At 39.7% G+C, this 24,475-nt stretch overlaps 1 protein-coding gene across 1 annotated transcript in view; it reads left to right on the forward strand.

Annotated features, from left to right (window-relative positions):
* Positions 1 to 24,475, forward strand: part of ITFG1 (integrin alpha FG-GAP repeat containing 1) — a gene marked incomplete at its 5' end in the record, with an annotated part of 215,601 nt that overhangs the window by 159,393 nt on the left and 31,733 nt on the right. The window contains one exon of the mRNA XM_084644488.1: positions 2,698 to 2,776. Within this exon, the coding sequence (XP_084500614.1) occupies positions 2,698 to 2,776 (79 nt within the window). The remainder of the gene's footprint in view (positions 1 to 2,697; positions 2,777 to 24,475) is intronic.

Below are 24,475 nucleotides of genomic sequence, written 5' to 3' on the forward strand. Positions count from 1 at the left end.
GGAAGCCATCTACTAGGGTGACTTTTTTTTGCCAAGTGGAAGCAATTTTCAGTTTGGTCGTTTGCTCAGAAGATTCAGCTGATGCTGGCCTGCATTCAGAACATTTGTAGTACTTAGTACACCTTTAGTCTTCCAGTCTCTCAATCAGCTCATTGAGGGTTCACTTAGCAGTGATCTCAGCCTTTCATCTACCTATCCAAGGGAAGTCAAGTTTCTCAAACCCCGGGGTAGTAAGATTTCTCATGAGAGTCACTAGTCTCCATTTGCCTGAGAAAGAACTGGTTCCCTTGTGGGACATTAATACTGTCCTGGTTGCTCTTGTAAGACCTCAGTTCAAGCCCCTGGCAACCTGTTCTCTGTCACTTCTGTGCCAGAAGATTCCCTTCCTTGTGGCCATAATATATGCAAGGAGCACATGCAAGGTACAAGTCTTAATGCCAGAGTCCCTCTAGAACCAGTTTTTCAAGGACAAAGTGGCCCTACTGCTGTATGCAAAATTGTCAAAAAGTGGTTTCACAGCTTCATCTTAACCAATTGATTTATTTACTGGTGTTCTTTCCTAAACCACACTGCAGTGCAGATGAACAATGACTTCACATGTTCAATTCAAGATGATGTTTGGCATTTTACCTAGAGAGAATTAAGCCTTTTTGGGCATCACCTCTTCTGTTTGTCTCCTATGCAGATCAAATGAAGGGTCAGGCAGTCTCTGTGTAAACAGTCTCCAGGTGGATAACTTCCTACATATAATCAGCATATGAAATAGCTCAGACCACGCCTCCGCATAGATTGCAGGGTCATTCAATGAGTGCCGAACCTACATACATAGCATTCCTCAGTGGACAATTTCAGGGCTGCTACCTGGTCTTCTACACATACTTTTATCAGACACTATGTGATTAAGATTGCATTTAGGTCAGATGTAAACTTCAGGAAGGCAGTCCTGCAATCATTCTTTAAGTAGACTCTGAACCACACTTCCTGTGAGTGCTTGCTTATGGATCACTAGGTGGAATACACGTCTACAACCACTTGAAGAAGAAAAGACTGTTACGTGCCTGTATTGTAAATTGTTCTTTGAGATGTGGGTGCAGACATGTATTCTGTGATCTTCCATTCTCTCCACATCAGTCTCTACTCCTGATATTCGGAGTGAAATAACTCAGGGGGATCAGGGCAGTGCTGCCCTTAAATTGTGTGGGGAGAGACTAGAGTCAAATGGTGTGAGCACTACCTATATGACTACTGCTAGGCAAAATCTTCCGGTTTCAGTGCACTAAGCGTGCGCACACCTGAGTGGAATTACAGGTCTGCACCCACATCTTGAAGAGCAATAGTTACAGTACAAGTCTTTTTCCAGCAGTCATCAGACCTACTTTTAGCTTGTCTGAGCCAATGTGCCATTCTGATATTACCATTTAAAATCTTTTAAAATTAGAGTTTAATCAAACTAATTGTGAGTCCTTTGCTCAGGAGTTCAACCAGAGATCTACAGTAAACTTAAGTTTTATTCCTTTTTTTTCCCTACAAAATGGCAGAAAAAAATGGAATTTTTGAACTCTGGTAAATACCTCAATTCCTGAGATGTCATCATTCAGTAATATCTTCTTGAATTTACTTCCAATTTGGAAAAAAAAAATTAAACCTCAGCCCCAGATGTGACACATCAATTTTGAAGCCTGTATTCCTTTGTTTGTGGATTTTAGCGGGTCAGGACTACAGAAAATCAGATTACAATAGAATTCAGTTGCAGCCTTACTTATGGATTGACACTCACCACTCCATAATATGTCTCACTGAGAAGGTATTCAAATTGTCAAATAATTTGAATAATTTATAAGGTTTTGTTATGTAAAGTATATATGTATGATTTTAGTCCCGATAAGTTATGGCTGTCAGGGCAACCATACTTAACACTGAAACTGTGAAAAGACCTTATATAGTGATTGCTAGCATGTTACTTTGGCTAATGGCCAAGTAGCTCAAAATTATGTCCTTTACAAGAAAAAGGTCAAGTTGTTTGGTTTCATTTTGGGGAAAGAATTTAAGATAGATTCTAATAAGATTGTACAGTCTGTGACTTTAAACCCTAGATAATCAACTCATTTAAGTTCTGACACTAGTTTCTACAGTTCCATCAAACTGTCAGGTTGCAGTCAGTCATTCCCTTTACACTTGCAGTAGTTGATGAAACAGCATCAGTACTGGAAATACTGTTTTCTGCATCGTTGACTAAAAGCATCTGAAAATGATGCAGAATGTTCCAGACTTAGCTTTTACATTAAACTGACTGGATTCATTGTTTCATTTGACTGCATTTAGTCAAATCAACCACAACTAAAGATACTATGATGGAATGAGCACTTGATAGAGTGAACACTTTTATACATTATCATTTTTGATCATGTATAATAAAAGTATTTTTACAATAAAGCTTTTAGAAAAGTGTGTTTAGGAATTAACTGAAAGGAGTATCATTACTTATAGATAGCAAAATGATTATCATATTTTGAAAATGAATTCTACTCTGATATAGTAAAACATTTGAAGAGATATCCACATCTAAGGTGTGATCTTAACCATGAAGCCACAGAAATTCGCCTTTAGTTTTATTTTGTTATTTTAACTGTGCTAATTTCTAAACTTGAAAAAAATTGAATCAAAGTTTGGATGCTTAATTTCATCTTTGTGTTGCAGCCCTTTAGTGTGAATCAGCCTGGACCTTATATCATGTACACAACTGTAGATGCAAATGGGTATCTGAAAAATGGTTCAGGTAGGACCAGTATTTATTTCTTAATACTGTACATGTAATTATGATCTTTCTGCACGTAATCATCAGCAACATACAGGAGGTTACAAAAAATCTACTAAAAGATTAAATGGGTCCGTTTGTTCCTGAACAGTTCTTTCAGTATACAAGGCACAAATACAGTATGTTTTCCATTCAGTTTTCATCTTACATATTTATTGTGACGACTGTAATTACTTCCTTTCATTTGTCCTTTGCAAACAGAGTTTGAATAGCTTCCACTTTCTGTCAGAATCTGAGCACTGGGCAGTGTCATGAAAAGTTTGTTAGGTATAATTTCAGTCTTTCATGAACTGAAGCTGTAAAAGATCGAGGGTAGTGATGGGCTAGAAACTTTCAGTCAGGATCTTTATTTTTGTGGAATACAATGCACATGCTACTCACTAAATAAAATCATTTTGATTCCCTTTTACATGTATGATAATTCATTTAACAAACACAATGTAGATTTTTTTCTGGTATTGTTCAATGCATGTTGGAGGATCGTTGAGTTTTTTAGTACTGGTGATTCATGTACTGTCTGCTAAGGTCAAATTTGCAAAATTGGATGCCTAAAGTTAACCATGTAAATCCATATCTAGCCACCTAAATAAGGGGCCTGATTTTTCTGAGGGGCCATGTACTTGTATCTCTCATTTAAGTCACATTACCAGGTTCCAAATTAACTGTAACCAATCAGGAAAAAGACATAGGTGTCATTATGGACACATCATTGAAAAACTGTGTAGCAGTTGAAATTAAACAAAATATTAGGACATATAAGGAATGGGCCATTATTATGACAAGTATTATTATGCCATTATACAAATAAGTGGTATGCCCTCACCTGGAATACTGTGTTCAGTTTTGGTTACCCTAACTCAGAAAAGATATAAGAGAAATAGAAGGGGTCCAGAGATGAGTGTCAAAAACATCTGCATGAAAAAAATTGGTTAAATAGGGACTTTTTAGAGGAGAGGATGTGATATGGGTATAAACAAATGATAGGAAGTTATAAAGAAGGTAAATTGGGTACTTCTATTTTCCCTTTAATTGAGTATGAGAGGAAGGAGACACACAAAACTAAGATGACAAATTTAAAGCTGATAAAAATAAATACTTTCTTACACTTATAAAGTTTGCGGACGATACCAAGCTGGGAGGGGTTGCAAGTGCTTTGGAGAAAAGGATTAAAATTCAAAATGATCTGGACAAACTGGAGAGATGATCTGAAGTAAGTAGGATGAAATTCAATAAGGACAAATGCAAAGTACTCCATTTAGGAAGGAACAATCAGTTGCACACATACAAAATGGGAAATGACTGCCTAGGAAGGAGTACTGCAGAAAGGGATCTGGGGGTCATAGTGGACCACAACCTAAATATGAGTCAACAGTGTCACACTATTGCAAAAAAAGCGAACATCATTCTGGGAGATAATAGCAGGAGTGTTGTAAGCAAGACACGAGAAGTAATTCTTCTGCTCTACTCCATGCTGATTAGACCTCAAATAGAGTATTGTGTCCAGTTCTGGGTGCCACATTTCAGGAAAGATGTGGACAAATTGGAGAAAGTCCAGAGAAGAGCAACAAAAATGATAAAAGGTCTAGAAAACATGACCTATGAGGGAAGACTGAAAAAAATTGTGTTTGTTTAGTCTGGAAAAGAGAAGACAGAGAGACATGATAACAGTTTTAAAGTACATAAAAGATTGTTACAAGAAGCAGGGACAAAAATTGTTCTCCTTGTAATTGTTACAAGAAGGAGGGAGAAGAATCGTTCTTCTTAACCTCTAAGGATAGGACAAGAAGCAGTGGGAGGGCTGTGTTGGACATTAGGAAAAACTTCCTGTCAGGGTGGGTAAACACTGGAATAAATTGCCTACGGAGGTTGTAGAATCTCCATCACTGGAAATTTTTAAGACCAGGTTAGACAAACACCTCTCAGGAATAGTCTAGATCAGAGGTTCTCAAACTGTGGTCTGCGAGCCTCGTTCAGGAGGTTCGTGGATATTTCTCTCTAAGGGGTGTAGCTGGGTGGCCGCACATGAGAGGATGAAGGGCCTCCCACCTAATTAATGAAGGGCCTCCCACCTCCCGCCTGCGTGGCTCCACTAATTAGGTGCCTGGACCCTGGAGAAGACACACATGTAAGGTGAGGTGGTGGCCTTGGGGGGAATAGAGGGTAGGTGGGAGTTTTACACTAATAAAAATGATATCAACAGGATCTTGTAAGAGGGACAAGGCAAATGTCACATTTATTGTAAATACAACAAAATATTCCTATATGCAATTTCTATATAGATCCATTCACACACACAGACATTCACACACAGGTTCTACATAAAGGTTGTTATAGTTACCAGCCTAGATGTTGCTCGTGCCACGTCACTGGCCAGGTGGCCTGGTTATGAGAGTGGAGCCGAGTTGTTGTCAGATGCGCATCCGATGCTCCTGGAGGGTGGTCGTAGAACCAGACTCAAAGAACACAGTCCCTGGACCCAATTTTTGTAGGTCTCTGGTTCAATACAAGTCTATGGAAGTTGCTTCATCATGCTGAATTTACAATTGAGATGACCATCAATCAGCTCAATCAGCAGGTGGTACATCCATGATGGTTCCATGATGGCTAGGTGTTATCTTCTTGTTCTTCCTTGATGTGTTTTGGGTGGATTCCGGTTCACCCTCTGGGGGTCACCTGATTGTCTCCACTTTGCATATTCTTCGGCCCATCGATACCAAGTTTGAAATTCTTAGGATTGGGCTGGCACCATTTACTAACCAATTATTTCCCTGCTTCAGGCTCTCAGTTCCATGTACTCATCATTCATTCTTTTACTTAACAACGCAATCTATGACTCTTGATTCATTTAACAAGTTTTATTCCGCTATCTATTTTTCCCTCTTTGGATACCAAGATTTACATAGGCATGACAAGGGGGAAGAGCATCAGGGTGTTGTTTTAAAGAACAGCATTGTTTCCTCAAAGTTCTTATCACTTTCCAGCACAGACTTTTTGTCCTGTACCGGCCTGAAATAATTAGCACTTTGGCCTTGCATTTGTTACAGAGTGAAATTCAACAGCATGGAACTGATGTTCATACCTTTTTACAATACCTATATACTCTTTTGTCTATCTTTATTTCTACTACTACATAATTATAATTCTATCATACTTACATAACTTTGAGGGCGACCCAACAGGAGGGGGCAGTGAGGTGAGAAGAGGGGGTGGGGGAAATTTGGGACATGCAGGGCTGCGGTGGCCAGAGAAAGAGGCAACTTTCCCCAGCTCCAGGGCTGCAGCTGCCAGGGAGAAACAGCCCACATTCCCAGCCCCAGCTCGGGGGCTTCTGCAGCGGGGGGGAGAGGGCACATCCATCTCATTAGAAAGGTGAGACTACTCATATTAAAATATGAGTTGTGTGCTTTTATTTGTAGAACAAAAAAAGTTGTTTATTATTTGTGTGGGGTTTTTTTAGCACTTTTATCCAAAGCGCTTTACAATACTTAGCTAATGGTACAAACAACATTTGGAAAGATCATTAAGCGGTCCTCCGAGACCCTCAGCAATTTTCAAGTGGTCTGCAAAAAAAAAGTTTGAGAACCATTGGTCTAGATAATACTTAGTCCTGCCATGAGTGCAGGGACTGGACTAGATGATCTCTCGAGGTCCCTTCCAGTCCTATGATTCTATGATAATACATAATTAACCTGTGGAACTCATTGCCTCATTGTGATGAAGAGCTTAGTAAAATTTTAAAAAAGTCATAGATACTAGTATGGTTGAGAACATCCAGCATTTCAATAGATAGAATTTAAAAATAGTTTTTTTATGATCTATATAAATCTTCATGCTAAAGCATACAAGTCAATCACTAATGGATAGAGGAAGAAACCTTCTATGGGCAGGTTATTCCATAGTAGTCCACTGTGGGATTTCTTGCACCTTCCTCTGAAACACTCTTAGACAGGATCCTGGACTAGGTGGACCACTGGTCTGATACAGTATGGCAGTTTCTGTTTTCCTACATTCTTAAATATGGATGTAGGTGCCTAACTTCAGACAAATTAAATTTGAAAATGTTAGCCTACATTTTTAATGAGATGAAGTAATATTTCATGCTAATTCAAAATTCCTTCCTAATACATAGTCGGAATTCATCTTAACTAGTAAATCATTCTGCTGGTGTTTTTCATTTCCCATCTTCATCACTGCAAAGCAAGCTTCATGACCTGAATCTAAAAAGAACTCTTATTTTCTGCTAGAAGCATTCAGAACTCCATGATGAGTTCAGACACTTTTTCATTTAATTTTACACTAACATACTATATTAAAATCAGACTGTACCCTAAGGGGATAGTTTCTTATTGACTGACAACTTGCATCTCTAATTGTTGTCCTCTATCAAGTTTAAAACTTGAGAGGCTTGTCAAAGCTGCCTGAGTTGTAGCCCACCTCAGATCAATCACACTTGAAGACATTGGTAAATCTTAAATATAGAGTTTGCTTACTCTTCTTTAAAGCCATTTTGGCTCAGCATAAGTTTTGAAGGAGATTGAATGCTACATTGTCTGTTACTTTATTTCACACTGGACAGCCTTATTCTTCCCATCTTGTCTAGTTGGTGTCTGGATGTCTTGTCTTTTGTGCTTGAATGACTGAGAAGCAAGTATTGGACATGAAAGTTAGGGTTATTAAGATATATGTTGTTAAGATAGTGTTGAGAAAGATATTTTTAATGATTGGCGTTTTCGTTGTGTTTTGTTGCCAACAAACATGTTTGGTCTTGTGTGCTTAAAATCTGAATGCTGTCTCTGGCAAAAAAAAAAAAAAAAAAAAAAAAAAAATCTATTTTTTCCATCTTTTCTGAAAACCGCTTGGAAGGTAATTACATCTGGCCATATGTTTTACTCATCTTTTTGTTGTTTGGGTATCTCCATCTCTTACACGGAAATAAAGCTGAAGGACTGGAGTCCACTAATAGGCACCTCCTGTAGTTGTTAATAGAATACTTTTTGTTGTCCAGTATGTCTGTTGTGCTATGTGAGTCTCCAGAAATGTGGACCTATTTATAACACTTCCTTTTGAGAATTAATTCCTAACTGAGGTCTTCGAAAATATTATCCCTGGATTACATCATTAAAGTTAGGTCACTGTATTGGTTAGGTCTGGACCCAAGTCAAAAAGAAACTAACAGTTATGCAGTGAAGTGAGTGTATTTGCTTCTTGATGTGCATTGAGGCAAAAAGACTTTATTGAGCTATGAATCAACTTCTTCATGAAGTGCCAGAGGACATGTGACCAAGGAATATATAACCATATTACTACTTATTTTCAGAGAACTAAGGCTGCAGATAAGTAACTCTCCTTTCTTTAGCAAACAGTTGTGTATTTCATGAGGGGGAGGAAAGATTAGCAAAAGTCACCAACTTGAGCAGCTTTATCTCCTTTGGGGGGTGAGGTGTGCTATAAATCAAATATACCACAACATAATGTTTCTTTAGATTTAATTATACTCACTTGGGTCAGTTGTTTATCCAATCATGGCTCTTTCTCACTCTTGCTTGTGAATAATAATACAGTCCTATTTCCCCTGGGTATGCCAGGCTCTTCAGGCTCCAAGTGGTGCGTCTCTTGCCAGGAGACCATCCCAGTCAGCAACAGGCATTCCTGATGTATCTGCTGCTTGGGAGAGTCTCATATCCCACAAAAGTTCTATATCTGCTCTGCTATTAAGGGCAGGGCAAGAAAAAATTAGGAGCTAAAACTGTGACTCTTAATGATGCAGCATTCCCTCCAAATGGCCTCAGATCTAGGCCAGGAGACACCTCTGGATGTTGCTCGCTGACTGAACACTGTGCCCCTCCAACTTCAGCATGTTCACCTGGGTCTACCCAAAGTAAATCCATGGACAAGGCCTCTAGCAAACAGAGTCATTCTCCACAGAAAGAGTCCACCTCAAAAAGACTGGTCCCCATGGAACAAGACTGCAGCGAAAACCTCACATCCCACAGTGAGTACATCTAAGGTTCCAGACACTCTCGGTACTGATCCTGTGCCTGGGCTCTGTGCTCAACAGAGAAAAAAGGCAGCAAGCATGCCACAATACTGAATCCTTCGGTGCCACACAAGCAGGACACTACAGCATCGAATAATTCCTTCTCTAAGAGGACAGTTCCCACAACTACTTCTATACAGTCTACATCTAAGTTGGCCACTAAGATGACCTTGGTACTGGGAAGATACCATGCTTCTTATAGATCCTTGGCACCGCCCCCAAGGCACCCTCATCAGTACCATCTACTTCGACTAGAATGGACTCACCAGAGCTGCATTATACCCTCAGTATCAACAAGGAAACTGGGCCCCACTCTTCAAACCCATGCAGTATTGCAGGAGTTCAGATAGTCAAGGGCTCTACTGGTTTTCTGCATTTTCATTTGGTTCAACAAACCCAAATATTTCAGTTTGAGTCAATCTGATGTGAAACTAAATATTTCACTTTGATTTTTCAGGCAAAAAATTTTGAGTTTTCAAGAAAAAAAATTAAATTCTCGCTACCACCCCATAGCAGTGGCCCATCTCCAGCCATGGCTATATCTGATCCTTCAGAAGAAGGAGACAAAAACATAATACATCGGAGGGGGGGGGAATCCCCTTCCTTATCCATATAGTTGACTGGTTGAAGTCCTGAAGCATCAGATTTTAGGAACTATAGAATATTAACTGAAAGCTCCCAAGGCCACCAAACCCATACTTCATCACTTCAGACAACCTTCATACAATCCCACTCATAAATTTATCAAGCTCTACCTTAAAATTAATTAGGTTATTTTCCCCCACAGTTCCCATTGGGAAGCTATTCCAGAACCTCACTCCTCTGGTGATTGGAAACCTTCTAATTCCCAGCTCAATTTCATGGCCAGTTTATGCGCATTTGTTCTTGTGTCAATATTCTTCTTTAGCTTAAATAGCTCTTCACTGTCCCTGATATATTTGTAGAGGGTAAACATATCCCCTCTCAGCCTTTGTTTTGCTTGGCTAAACAAGCTAAGTTCTTTTAGTCTCCTCACAAGTTAAGCTCTCAGTTCCCTTGATCAAGTACCTCTTCTCTGGACCTGTTCCAGTTTGAATTCATCAGTCTTGAATATGGGTGACTAGAATTGTACACAGTCCAAATAAGGTCTTACCAGTGCCTTGGACAATGACATCAGTACTTCCCTGTGTCTGCAGATACTGCTGTATTGCAATATACACAAACCTTCACTTGTTGTGAAACTTCACCAAATCATGATAAATCTTCTTCTGGGTGGTAGCGTTAAGGAACAACAGAACTGTATTAAAAGTGCATGGTGGCCATTATGGTGATCCCATATGATAATTCATAACGTTGGTTTTGATGAGTTTCTCCAACTTTAATAGATTTTTGAGGCTATATAGTTTTTGTGTGTACATTCCACAGCCTTATTTTCTGAAGCAATTATGTAGCCATAAAACTATAACTAAACTTTGTTATAAGATATTTTCAGGAAATATCTGCCTGACTTGTACAATACAGCAAATGGTCCTCTGAACGGAGTTACTGATGTGCAGATTCTTATTACCTTAGAAGACATAGTCAATTGGAATCTTAATGTAACAGCCAATCAAAAAGCAACTCAAGCAATAAAGTAGTATTTGTGAGCACTAGTTGATGGTACTAAACTATCAAGTAGAATGATATGAAAGGAAGGATATTGCTTTGGAGGGGCTGTGCGAAGAATCTTAAATGATCTATCCATCTAGCATAGCCTATTATCCTATTAAATGGGTTCAAAATACTAAAATATTTTAGATGAATCTTTGTTTTTAAGAATAGTGAAGAAAATGGAGACTATAGACAAACTGATAAACATTTACTTCATGAAATGTTACTTGCAGAATGGATTCTAGTGCGCTATTTCATATTGTGATTTTTCATATCTGAGAAAAGAACAACCAGCTTGCAAAAATACGTTGTTAGTTTCTATTTGTAAAGTCCTTGCTAAAAGATGCTTTATGATCCACAAAATAGCATAGTTAAAAGCAGAAATTGTGACATATATTCTTTAAAGACAATTGGCTGAGATTCCATTTGTTTCATAAAAGCCATGTTGTCTGAGGTTTTCCATTTTCTTTTGACACTGGTTTGCTCTCATTTTAGGACTAAGCTTACAAGAAGAGGATTTATTTTAAGTGAATGTCTTTGCTTTAAAAAATTAAGAACTTTAGAATCCCATTTGAAACAAATTGGTTGGACAATAATAAAGTGAAAAAATATTTGTGCATGCTTAGTAGGCATCTGCTAAAAATCTTACTATTTGACCTCACAGTGCACATTCTCTCTTTCAGGAATGACAGGCACAGGGACTGCTACTTGGTTAATTTGCAAGCGAGTCTGTAAATTAACATCATAAATAAAAACGTATTAAGACATATAAGATGATCTGATATTCCCTTCTGGCCTTAAACTCTGGCATATTTAACAAGAAAAGCAGGAATACAAATTACTAAACAAGTGCAATGTAGTTGAAGAGACGTAGGAATCTTAATGCTTGCGTTTCCCAACTTCTTTATTTTAATTGGGTTGTTTTGTTTTTATTTTACGGCAAGATTCTGGTTCCAAACTGTTGTTCACATTGGTGGATGTATGATGGGCTGCAAGATGTATGAAGCACATTCTCCCAGAAACACTGTGTCCTAGACAAGCTTAGTGACTCTGAGAACACTTGGGGAGTATGGATCTGAGTAGTTCCAGTATACCCTGCTGCTGTGGAGTAAGAGGGGAGGGATGATAGTCCTCTCCCTGCTTTGAGTCTGGTGCCACTGTGTTTTTTAGACTCCCCCAGCTGTTGCTTAGCAGGAGCACAAAGACCAGAATTTTGCACGGCCCACACTCATGCAAGTGAGGGAGTCTCCTTGTGTTCTCAAATATATATATATGCACTTGTGCAGAGGTAGGCACAATTTAATCCATAAAAGCTTTTGCGTACTCCTTTTGCAACTCCCCAGTTGGCAGTCTTCTGAATCTTCCCCCTTTTTTTTTAAACCCACATTACTTACAAATAGCTTTTATGCCCCCCCAGTTGGCAGCCTGGGGGGGGCAAAAGGGGAAGCGACAATAAAGCGCTGCTGCAGCAGTGCTTTAAGCAGGGTCCTTTGTGGTCCTTTGCCACGGCAGCGCTTTAAAGTAAAGCGGTAGGGCCCAGTACAGCCAGCCACTTTTTACTGGTATTCTGTACTGGCCCGTACCGCCTTACTTTCACCACTGGTATACACTACAGTGATTTGAAAAGGAGTATTTGTGGCACCTTAGAGACTAACCAATTTATTTGAGCATAAGCTTTCGTGAGCTACAGCTCACTTCATCAGATGCTTTCCATACAGTGATTTGATTATCTGAAATAAATATTATGTTCCATGTATAGCAGCTCTTTGCAGATGATGAGTTATGGCAATGTGAAGTACAAAGACAACTGCAAATGTCTGGAGGGCCCCCTAGTCTCAGTGGGCACAGGTCAGACCAGCAGGGGGCCAACCCGTTGGGTCCTATAGGAAGGAGGAGCCCACATGCTTAGTCTCACTTCAACATTTCTTCTCTTCCTGGCTCAGAATACATATAAGGAATGTGCTGGTGGCAGATGAGACAGTTGACTTTCTGACCACTCATTCACAGTCTCCTTTGTATTTAAAGCCTTCCTGCATGTCCAGCAGTTATTTTAATGCTACTGTTACTATCCCTTCCTGTCCTATATTTGAGGTATTGCCAGCCTCCGTTTTCAGGATGCTATGGGTCTGAACAGATCACCTGTTTAGGGATCAGGAAGGAATTTTTGCCTCTGGGCCAAATGGACAGGATGTCTAGGGGAGGATTTTTTTTTCCTCACCACATCCTGGAGGCCCAATTTTTAGGTTAAAAGGAATAGATAGAAATTTAATATTAGGAAGTAAAATCTTAAAATTGTAGGACTGGAAGGGATCTTGAGAGGACTTCTAGTCCAGTCCCCTACACTCATGGAAGGACTAAGTATTATCTAGACCATCCCTGACAGGTGTTTGGTAACCTGCTCTTAAAAATCTCCAGTGATGGAGATTCCATAACCTCCCTAGGCAATTTATTCCACCTTAACCACCCTGACAGGAAGTTTTTCCTAACATCCAACCTAAATCGCTCTTGCTGCAATTTAAGCCAGTTGCTTCTTGTCCTATCCTCAGAGGTTAAGGAGAACAATTTTTGTCCCTGCTTCTTGTAACAATCTTTTATGTACTTTAAAACTGTTATCATGTCTCTCTGTCTTCTCTTTTCCAGACTAAACAAACACAATTTTTTTCGGTCTTCCCTCATAGGTCAAGTTTTCTAGATCTTTAATCATTTTTGTTGCTTTTCTCTGGACTTTCTCCAATTTGTCTACATCTTTCCTGAAATATGGTGCCTAGAACTGGACACAATACTCCAGCTGAGGCCTAATCAGCATGGAGTAGAATGGAAGAATTACTTCTTGTCTTGCTTACAACATTTCTGCTAATACATTCCAGAATATTTGCCTTTTCTGCAACAGTGTTACATTGTTGATTCTCATTTAGCTTGTCGTCTACTATGACCCCCAGATCCCTTTCTGCAGTACACTTTCCTAGGCAATCATTTCCCATTTTGTATGAGTGCAACTGATTGTTCCTTCCTAAATGGAGTACTTTGCATTTGTCCTTATTGAATTTCATCCTATTTATTTCAGACCATTTCTCCAGTTTGTCCCGATAATTTTGAATTTTAATCCTATCCTCCAAAACACTAGAAATCCCTCCCTGCTTGGTATTGTCCGCAAACTTTATAAGTGTACTCTCTGTACTAAAGTCAAGATATACCACATCCACCACTTCCCCCCATCCACAAGACTTGTTACTATATCAAAGAAAGCTATTAGGTTGGTTTGACACAATTTGTTCTTGACAAATCAGTGCTAACTATTACTTATGACCTTATTATCTTCTAGGTGTCTAAAAACTGATTGCGTAATTATTTGCTCCATTATCTTTCTGGGTACTGAAGTTAAGCTCAATGGTCTGTATTTCCCTGGGTTGTCTTTATTCCCCTTCTTATAGATTGGCACTATATTTGCCCTTTTCCAGTCCTCTGGAATCTCACTCATCTTCCATGACTTTTCAAAGATAATCACTAATGGTTCAGATATCTCCTCAGTCAGCTCCTTCAGTATTCTAGGATGTATTTCATCAGGCCCTGATAACTTGAAGACATCTAACTTGTATAAGTAATTTTTAACCTGTTCTTTCCCTATTTTAGCATCTGATCCTACCTGACATTCACTGGCATTTATTAAGTTAGATGTCTAGTTGCTACTAAACTTTTTGGTGAAAACTGAAACAAAAAATCATTTACCATGGAAATATTTAATTCATCTCAGCTTGTGGCCAGTGTGGATAGAAGTTTAAAAAGCCGAGCTCTCAGGGTAAACATGAATGGAGACCCACGATACAGCTGGTGTTCGTATTACCTTGTAGGGAGAAGGGGAAACCTTAGTTTTCCCACGCTGAGGTCTCTCATTCCCCATTGAGGGGGAAGTGGCAAAAAGATTCAGAAGTGGCTGAGTTTAAAGGGTTAGTCTGAAGGGTTCCAATCCAGATTTAAAAGGCCTGGGGCCATTTAACTCTGCATTGGACCCAATAAAATGCCTGTATTTTGAAGGGGGATATGGATAGCCTCCTTCACCCCTGTTAAAGTTAATGAAGTGGGACCTGCTGTTTTAAATCCATCCCTGTGTCTCATTGGCCTGCATCTCCTGATCAGTAATGACATGAAGCCACAAATCTGTTTAACCAAAATTGAAGTCCTGGGATCTAAGTATTGATGAATTGAAAATACTAGCTTTAAAAATATGATTAAAGGTCTGTTTGGAGGTAATACCATAGGGAGGCTGTGGGTGTCATAAGAATTAGTCTAATCATGTTTCTGTAATAAAAACCAATTCCTGGAATTTATAAAATTAGCATCATCTTGCTCTAGATGTAACTTGGCATAAAGTGTTTGAGAAGAACTGTATCACTGTTACTCATTTTGTATAGTTAGAAGGTGAGTAAATCCAGTAGTTCCTATCTAAAAATGATCCATTATCTAAGTAGACTCTAAAAAGAGCTGGTACAAGTCATCATGAGCAAATAACTCCTTTGTTAATTTTCCAATTGAAATATGACCTCCTCTCACTCTCTCTCTCTCTCTCTCTCTCACACACACACACACACACACACACACACACACACACACACACACACACACACACACACACACACACACACACACACACACACACACACACACACACACACACACAAAATTACACCCTTAGAATGGTAGCCTTAGTAGAGAGGCTGAGAACTGAGTGGTTCATGGCAACCTAATTACCCTGTCATCCCATAGTGATCCTTCCAGTTCAGGGATTGAGGCAAATCAGGATGGTAGTTTGAAGAAACTTTCATTATTACGGCCTATGCTAAGCCCCTTCTGGAGGTCTCCAGGATTGTTAATTTGGAATCTCTTGTATACTCTATATCCATACAAACAGAAAAATAATAATACAAATACCTCCCTCATTCTATACTCGCGCTATCCATTAAATAGCATAAGATGTTGAAATTCTAGTCTAAACTTTTCTTGGATACGAGGTGCCAGACTACTGGAAACATAACTAATTTCAGAGGGGTAGCCGTGTTAGTCTGTATCAGCAAAAACAACTAGGAGTCCTTGTGGCACCTTAGAGACTAACAAATTTATTTGGGCATAAGCTTTCATGGGCTATAATCCACTTCATCAGATGCATAGAGTGAAAAATACAGTAGGCAGGTATAAATATACAGCACATGAAAAGATGGGAGTTGCCTTACCAAATGGGGGGTCAGTGCTAACGAGGCCAATTCAATCAGGGTGGATGTGGCCCATTCCCAACAGTTGACAAGAAGGGGTGAATATCAACAGAGGGAAAATTATTTTTTGTAGTGACCCAGCCACTCCCAGTCTTTATTCAGGTCTAATTTGATGGTGTCAAGTTTGCAAATTAATATCAGTTCTGCAGTTTCTCGTTGGAGTCTGTTTTTGAAGTTTTTTTTGTTGAAGAATGGCCACTTTTAAGTCTGTTATTGAGTGTCCAGGGAGCTTGAAGTGCTCTCCTACTGGTTTTTGAATGTTATAATCCTTGATGTCTGATTTGTGTCTATTTATTCTTTTGTGATGAGATTGTCCGGTTTGGCCAATGTACATGGCAGAGGGGCATTGCTGGCACATGATGGCATATATCACATTGGTAGATGTGCAGGTGAATAAGCCCCTGATGGTGTGGCTGATGTGGTTAGGTCCTGTGATGGTGTCCCTTGAATAGATATGCGGTCACATTTGGCAATGAGGTTTGTTGCACCTGCCCTCTCTGTTCTTGTCTGTTCTCAGTTTCTGTGTGTTCTCTCGCACACCCACATGTGGTCACAATACCCAGTGGAACCTCCAACCCACATGGTGCTTGTTTCTGGGTAGATTTTAATAGGCCTTGTTTTAGATGTGGCCCCTTAGCCATCTTTTACAACTATCTTAAATGAAGGGTGCATTCTCACATCAGTTTTAATGACGTTTTATCTCAACTCATAACAGGGTTCCTCCAGCCCATTTCAGGACTGTATTTTTTTTTTTTGAATAATGTAAAAAGTGAGAATAACTAGCACTTGCATGGAATTTTCATTTTCACACTCTTTACTAATTTTATCATATTCTCACAATTCCCCTGTAACATTGGTAAATAGTAGTAGCCTCTGTTTAATTACAAATGGGGGGAAGGTGACTGGCCTAAGGCTACTGGGGGGTAGTAGTTGTCAGAATGGCCATTAGAAATGAGCTGGTTCTGAATCTTGGTCCTGTGCCTAAACCATTGCACCCATACCTCTTTGAGAGAAATTCAGTTGCAGCAAAACTGTTACAATTAGAGGCCATGGTTCTCCAGTGCTTTCACTCAGTTTTGTACCATTTCATCCTGGCACAAAACAGATTTAAACACAGTGGATCTGAGGATTCACCTTGTGTAAAGAGACGCTTGGGTGGCACAGAATACTGCAGTACCAAGTTCTACAACACCTTCCCTCTTTTCCTCCTTGCACCCCAACAATTCCCTCCTTTGTAGCCCAGTACAACCTCTGGCACAGCACAATTTACAGCAGTCTTTAGGCTGCTCTAAGCTATGCATATGGACCAGCCTGGGCTCAACAGTTCCGTACTGGGGAAGCACAAAAATGACTTAAAGCTTGTGCCCCAGAATCCTGAGATTTGCCTTGTGCCCAAGATCTGCCCAGAATCCAGCTTAAATTTGAAAAAATGAGACTTCAGCCAGACATTTTGAACTATTTCCAGAAATGAATGAATTTTCTTTTTTAATATTTTAAACTGACTACATACAGTAGGTTAAGGATGAATGTTACTTTGGATTTCCAGCCTTAACTCTGAATTTCCGTGCTTTTATGGAATTAGAACAAATGCTTAACATAATTTTAACAGTGTTTTGCAGCAGAAGAATAGAATTCTAAGCAACAGTGCAAGCCATCAGTCAGTGTATTGTAGCTGAAGCCGAGCACAAAGTAAATTGAAACCGTCCTGAAAAAAAGAAGGTGCATTCAGTAAAGCTAACCAGCTATAGAAAGAGGACAATTTTTTTAGTAATGATTTTGTATAATGAGTGATTTTGCTTGCTGTAATGAGGATGTTAGCTTCCAGTCCTCCACAGAAATCTTCAGTGAAAGGACCGTCTAGCAGTAAAAAGCATGTAATGCTTTTGGATGTAGTCTAAAAGAACTCCTACATGCAATCATTTTATAGGTTAAACCTAAGCAACAGATTCAGATGTTTAGCACCCACTCACATCTTTTCAACAGTTAACATGTGATTAAGTATAAATGATCAAGGAATTTTGTTTTATCTCTTCTTTACTCATAGATGGAATGTGGCATACGATAACATTGATTAGCGTTTTAAATTTAATGCATTCATTCAATAAATTGTCACTTAGGCACTGATATAAAAATTGCTGTAAACTAAGTAATAATCTCTCTTTTTATATACCAAAGTTAACTGATTGAGTGGATAGCTGAATTATTGACACATTAACATTTTTAAACCCTATTCTTTAAAAATGCTATTATATAGTAAAAATCAACATTTTAATTACATGGCAGGAAATTATGTTTTACTAGAGAATTACAAAGAAAACTCAGTTTGCAAATTGCCTGGATACAGGATTTTTTTGAGGGGGTCCCGGGGATGTAGGTGTTTTGGGGGTTTTTAAGCAATTGGTTTTCTGTGCAACAAGGTAAGTAATGGTTATTCTTTCCTGTCATTGGAGCCAGAGGGAATCGTTTGGAGCAATAGCAGCATAATCGTTCAGAACATTAAACTTCAAGGTGAAAAGCTCACCTCACTCAACAAATATCTTGTTTTCCCCACTGTAAGCAGGTTTGAAAGTGGATCTGAAATGTTCCTCATAAAAAATGTGCTATCAATTTTTGGAGGGCTTAGGTTGGATCACAGATGCATGTTTCCTCTGTTCGCCATATTAGAATTAGTAGTAATAATAGGTTTCTAAAAATAAAACAAAATGCTGCACCATTAGTGACATTAGTCTTATTGATATTTGTCATAGTTCTAATGTGTAGGCATTCTTATTTATACATTGGTTTTCACAGTGTTCTACAGAGTAATTCAAGCTAAACTACTGCCCCAAGGAGCACACGGTCAGGTTCAGTTGAAACATGACATGCTAAAACTAGTTAATATGACACACAACCTCTACGAATATTTCATTTTTGAGGGGGGAATGGAAGTTTCTTTTTTTTTAGTTTTTATATTGCTTTGGGGGGGCACTGTTTTAAACTGTCAGGATTATTTAACAAGCTGCCTTCTAGCTGAGAGGTTTAATTGTCAACTTTGGTGTTTCAGAAAGTGTTTGAGCTGAATGACGCTGAATGAAACAGTTGCCTTTCCTCTGTTTTTATTTTTAAATACATGTTTGCTTAGTGATTTAATTAGACAAAGCAGATAAGATGATAGAACCAGTACTGCTAAAAATTATTGCTGTACTCTAATATTTTTGCATATGTGTCGTCAGCATATTTAACAGTTCTGCTGCTGATTAAAATGGCATATCATTAATGCAAGATGTAAAAAGTAGAAACCCCAATATTCATCCTTTTAGCCTTCTTTTCAGGGATATATGGTTCTTTAAAGCATTTGATTTAATAATCAGTGACAGGTTTCAGAGCAGCAGCCGTGTTAGTCTGTATCCACAAAACGAACAGGAGTACTTGTGGCACCTTAGACACTAAATTATTTAAAGAAGTGATTTTCTCCAAAACAGATGTTCCTGTGTTTCCAAAACAGCATGAATAAAGTCAGGTCCTTTTTAAATTAAGAATCAACAGGTATGGATTAACCAGAACAAATGCGTTAATGAATTGTACAAAGATTCTTAAATTATCCCTCTGTTGTGTACTGTACCTTAGGTAGAGCCCTGCAAATCCATTGATATCCACTTTATATCTTCAGATAGCATCCCTGCACAGAGAAAAGATGAGCTCCGTGATCTAATTTTTTTTCCTATTTTGATTTTATGTAGTCCTATAATCTAAAGGAATCAATTTCTAAGCTTCTGCTTAATCTACAAGTTTGTGTTTTAATTGATCCATCCACTTTCCATGACTACAAAAAAAGAGGATTACTCCAATATTGCCATTAATAACTGAATCCCTAAGAGAGTTCCCTGTGAATGATGATGTACCATGCATCCTCTACCTGCAGCAGTCCCTATCTTGTATCGCTGGTCAAGCTCCTAATTACCCCTTGTCATAAATATAAAGAGAAGGGTAAACACCTTTAAAATCCCTGCTGGCCAGAAGAAAAACCCTTTTAAAAGCTAGGATAACCTCGCTGGCACCTGACCAAAATGACCAATGAGGAGACAAGATACTTTCAAAGCTGGAGGGGGGGATGTCTATGTGATGTTTTTGCCAGGAACAGAAAAGGAATGGAGTCTTAAAACTTAGTAAGTAATCTAGCTAGATATGCATTAGACTCTGTTTTGTTTAAATGGCTGATAAAATAAGCTGTGCTGAATGGAATGTATATTCCTGTTTTAGTGTCTTTTTGTAACTTAAGGTTTTGCCTAGAGGGATTCTCTGTGTTTTGAATCTGATTACCCTGTACGGTATTTACCATCCTGATTTTACAAAGGTGATTCTTTTACTTTTTCTTCGGTTAAAATTCTTCTTTTAAGAACCTGACTGCTTTTTCATTGTTCTTAAGATCCAAGGGTTTGGGTCTGTGTTCACCTATGCAAATTGGTGAGGACTTTTATCAAGCCTTTCCCAAGAAAGGGGGTGTAGGGTTTGGGGAGGATTTTGGGGGGAAAGACGTTTCCAAGCGGGCTCTTTCCCTGTTAGACGCTTGGTGGTGGCCGCAATAAAGTCCAAGGGCAAAAGGTAAAATAGTTTGTACCTTGGGGAAGTTTTAACCTAAGCTGGTAAAAATAAGCTTAGGGGGTTTTCATGCAGGTCCCCACATCTGTACCCTAGAGTTCAGAGTAGGGAAGGAACCTTGACACCCCTGCAGAAAGTTTCTCTATAGATTCTCCTCATCCATACTGTACTACTTTGCTGAGGAAGCACGGTAAGAATTCACATAAAGATGACTGATCAGCATTAAATTCTGTTATCTGTTGACCCTCTGACAATGAGAAACGGGCACAAGAGGTTGTTACCTGGAGTTCTTTCTACCCAAAACTCTTGGTAACTTTTAGTCTGGTGGTGTCAGGAAATAAATCAGGGGAGACATGGCCGTCCAACCGCTAGATGGCTGGCACAAACAGGACAACACAAAAGTGCTTTCACTTAAAGCTAAACTTTACTTAGTCTCAAGCACTTACACACATCCGTAACAGGTTAATAAAACACCCCCAACCGTCGATAATTACCAAAGCTGAGTGTGGCTCTCGAGTGGCACAGCGACAGCCTGCCTGCTGGTGGGGAACACAAGATGCATCCAGAGAGAGAGTTGCACTACCTCCAACTTTTTTCCCTTATTTATACATTAGTAATACAATGACATGTCACTTAAAGAAAACTTGTTAAGCGAGCAGTTTCAAAGGTCAAGCAAGAGGTTTCCTTCTGGTCATGGATTAACCAGGTGTGGTTTTTCAGAGTTTGGACGCCTTGAGGCCCCTAAAATCAATGTATCGGCAATTTCAACACAATTTTTATCAGGAAGGATGCGGGGGTCATGTTGCCCTTTCTGTGGCACCCAAACCCCCCTCCCTTCCTGCCTTGGTTAAGCTCAGGCTGCTGCATAGCCAATTTACAGCCTGCTGACATGACTGTTTTTCGCAATAAGCAATAGTGGTTTCAGGCACTTTACTGGTTTGCCAAAATCTCCCCATACAAGGTCACCCCTACCCTTTATACATAGGTAACTTTTCAGTACCTTGCCCTTTATCGAGGCTCAGCACTATCTTCTGAACACCTTTACAACTCCAAGCTTTTATGTTTTTGTTGGAGTTTTTTAAACCTTTCATGGCAAACTAATCTTTCACCTGTTGTTGAGGCAGCACCTGTGGCCCTCCTGGGCTTGCACAACTTGGATTGCCTCTATTATTTTACTGCTGCATTGGGTCCTTATGTTTATCATTGTATTTGGACTGTGATCTGCATACAAATTTGTTGCATCCATTTTACTAACATACTTAAACACAAACAGTGCATTGCAAATCATACTAGACAACAGTGAAATGTAATGCCATATTTTAATAGATATCTGATGACACTGCAGTATTCCCTTAGAACACATTAAATGTGATGGTGTGTGTGTTTGTAATAGGGGGCTGAGGGTTAATGTGGAAAAAGTTGAATTTACAACTAAATATTAAATTGGAGGACATAGAGAATCACACTTCCATATTATGCTTGTTTTTGTGGGTGGCTTTTTCTTCATTAACCTGTGTTTTTAAGTGAAGTGATATCTTTCTTATCCCTACTTCTGCAGCTGCAATGAAAGGACCATGTGCAATTTTGTTTGTTTAATATCCATCTCTACTAGATAAACAATTCTTACTAGTCTCTTAGATGGTTACCTAATACGAGTTTTGGTGTTTCTATTGAGAGAGAAACTTGTGTTTATAATTTGATTAGGAAGCTCATTCTAATTTCTGATATCAAATACAATACTACCATCCTTAAATACTAAGAAATCATAAAAGTCATGCCTCAAAAAGTTATAAGATTGTAAAATAAATACATTTTAATTCTTTAGTTTTGTAGTTTATAAGCCTTTAGTGGATATACTTTGCAGTTCTTCTCAGCAATCATGTGACCTAAACTTTTTTTTTTAAATGAAAGCTGTGACTTTAAGAAAAACACCAAATATTATGAGAGTTCACAGTACTGCAAACATTAGATTTGTAAGTTGAAAATGTTCAAACATTGATTTGTGTTCTCCCCCCTTCACCTTTCTCACCTGCCCCAAATTGTCCTGCTATGGCAGCCTGAGTGAAGAGACTCAGTCTCAAAAGGGTGGACGAAAGGAATTGCCTCCAGAATTGCTTGGGTCTGTGAAGGAGGTTGGATGGAGTTAGCTGTAGAGCAGGTGAACAAGAGAACCAGTGACTTTTTCCAGACAGGGTGGAAACAAAGGGAGCCACCCCATCCTGATTTCCCAGAGAGCTGGTTATCATTACTGCATAACTCTGAACTCAGCTCATGCTCTACACAAGTGTTCTTCAGTCAGTGGATCACAGTTCCCAAAGGGGTCAAGAAAGGCAAGCAGGGAGGCTGGAAATTATATTACAATCTAAAGCAAGGAAAATCTTGCTCCTCCACTCCCTGCACACCCTTAACCTTCAAGGTCAAGTTTTTTGTCTACCTGTTGAAAAACACACACAAATCAATTATATAGGCTTATTGTTATCATTGATACTTTTTTCCTCTGACTTATATAATCAGTGTGAGGGGGGTCTTGAATTTTTTCTTTTTAAACTTTGAATGGCTCACTACCCTGAAAACTTTAAGAATCACTGCTGTGCACCATGCAGCACTGAAGATGGAGTAGTAAACCACACACTAGGATTTCAACATATAAGGGTGGGGTGGGGAAGGGGTTCCTGTAGCTGCAATTATGACACCATTGTGTGAACTGGCTTTGTTCTATTTCTATTGTATGTGGCCTACTGCAGCCATCTGCATTATTCCACCCTATCTGAGTGTGCTTTTCCAGACTAATTTGCAGTTCTGTGGAGATTAGGGCTATCAAGCGATTAAAAAAATTAATCGCGATTAATCATAGTTTTAATCACACTGTTAAACAGTGCAATTATGCTACTTTTACTGAGCTGCGTGGGGTTCCTTCAGCAGAGTGAGCCCTTGTTTGCAAGGGGGGGTGGATTATATCTTAAGGATTCCACATGCAGTGGGGGAGAAGAGGCTGGTGCATGGAGGCTGAGCTTGCCAGGCCCGTGTTCTCTATGAGGTATTCCCCAGAGCGAGGGCCGGCTGGGGACATTGGGGCATGGGGAGGGGTCGGTCCCTGGAGCAAGGGCCCAGTTGTGGACAATGGCATGGCGTGGGGGGTGGTCGCAGGGGAGAGTGGCTGGCCAGGGGCAATGGGGCATAGTGCAGGAGGTGTGGGGGGGCAGTCCTGGGAGCAAGTGTCTGGCATGGGGCAATGGGACACGGTGCAGTGGGGGGATTGGTCCCAGGAGTAAGTGGCTGGCTGGAGGCAATGGGGCATGGCGCAGGTGGGGGAGTCAGTCCCAGGAGTGAGTGGTTAGCCAAGGGCAGTGAGGCATGGCACAAGTGGGGGAGTTGGTCCTGGGCGCAAGTGGCTGGCCAGGGGCAATGGGGGGAGTTGGTCCCAGTAGCAAGTGGCTGGCCGGGGCAATGGGGCATGGCACATGGGAGGGGCGGGGTATGGTCCCAGGAGGAAGTGGCTGACCAGGGACAATGGAGTAGAGCACTGGGGAGGAGGGGGTCAGGATCCCTGCCTCTGCCACAGCCAGGATGAGAGCCATTTCTTCCTCTGTCCTCTTCTCTTCCTGCCCTCCAGTGGTGGCTTGGGTTACTGCACCTGACCAGACACTGTCAAGTCCCTCACAGCTGATGCCTCCCTCCTGGTCCAGAGGTCTGTGATGAACATATTAAATAAATTAACACATTAATTGTGTTTTCAGTTAATCGCAGTGTTAACTGCGATTGACAGCCCTAGTTGAGATATTTACTCATTTATATGTGTCCAAGATTTAGAAAAAGCAAACTTGAATGTCCTGCCTTGTATGTAAAAGCAAAATGGTGATCTATGAATTATAGAAGTCTGTTTGGGCCTACAGGCTACCAATCTGATGCTGTGTTCTACATGGTGGATCATAGCTACTAGAAAAGCCATCTGTCTTGTCAACAAGTGAAAATGAAGATAATTCTTAAAACTCAGCAATGCTTGGATATGTGGTATTGACAAACTGCTTCACACAAACATCTTTGGTCAATTAGGATTTTGGTAAATGTAACACAGCCTTTGACAAATGCAATATTTTGTAAATGAGGAGCAAAATATAGCATCTAGAAGAGGAGATTGTGTTAGATGGTCAT

This window comes from Lepidochelys olivacea, assembly GCF_965140295.1.
Source record: "Lepidochelys olivacea isolate rLepOli2 genome assembly, chromosome: 12".
Classification (NCBI taxonomy): domain Eukaryota; kingdom Metazoa; phylum Chordata; order Testudines; family Cheloniidae; genus Lepidochelys; species Lepidochelys olivacea.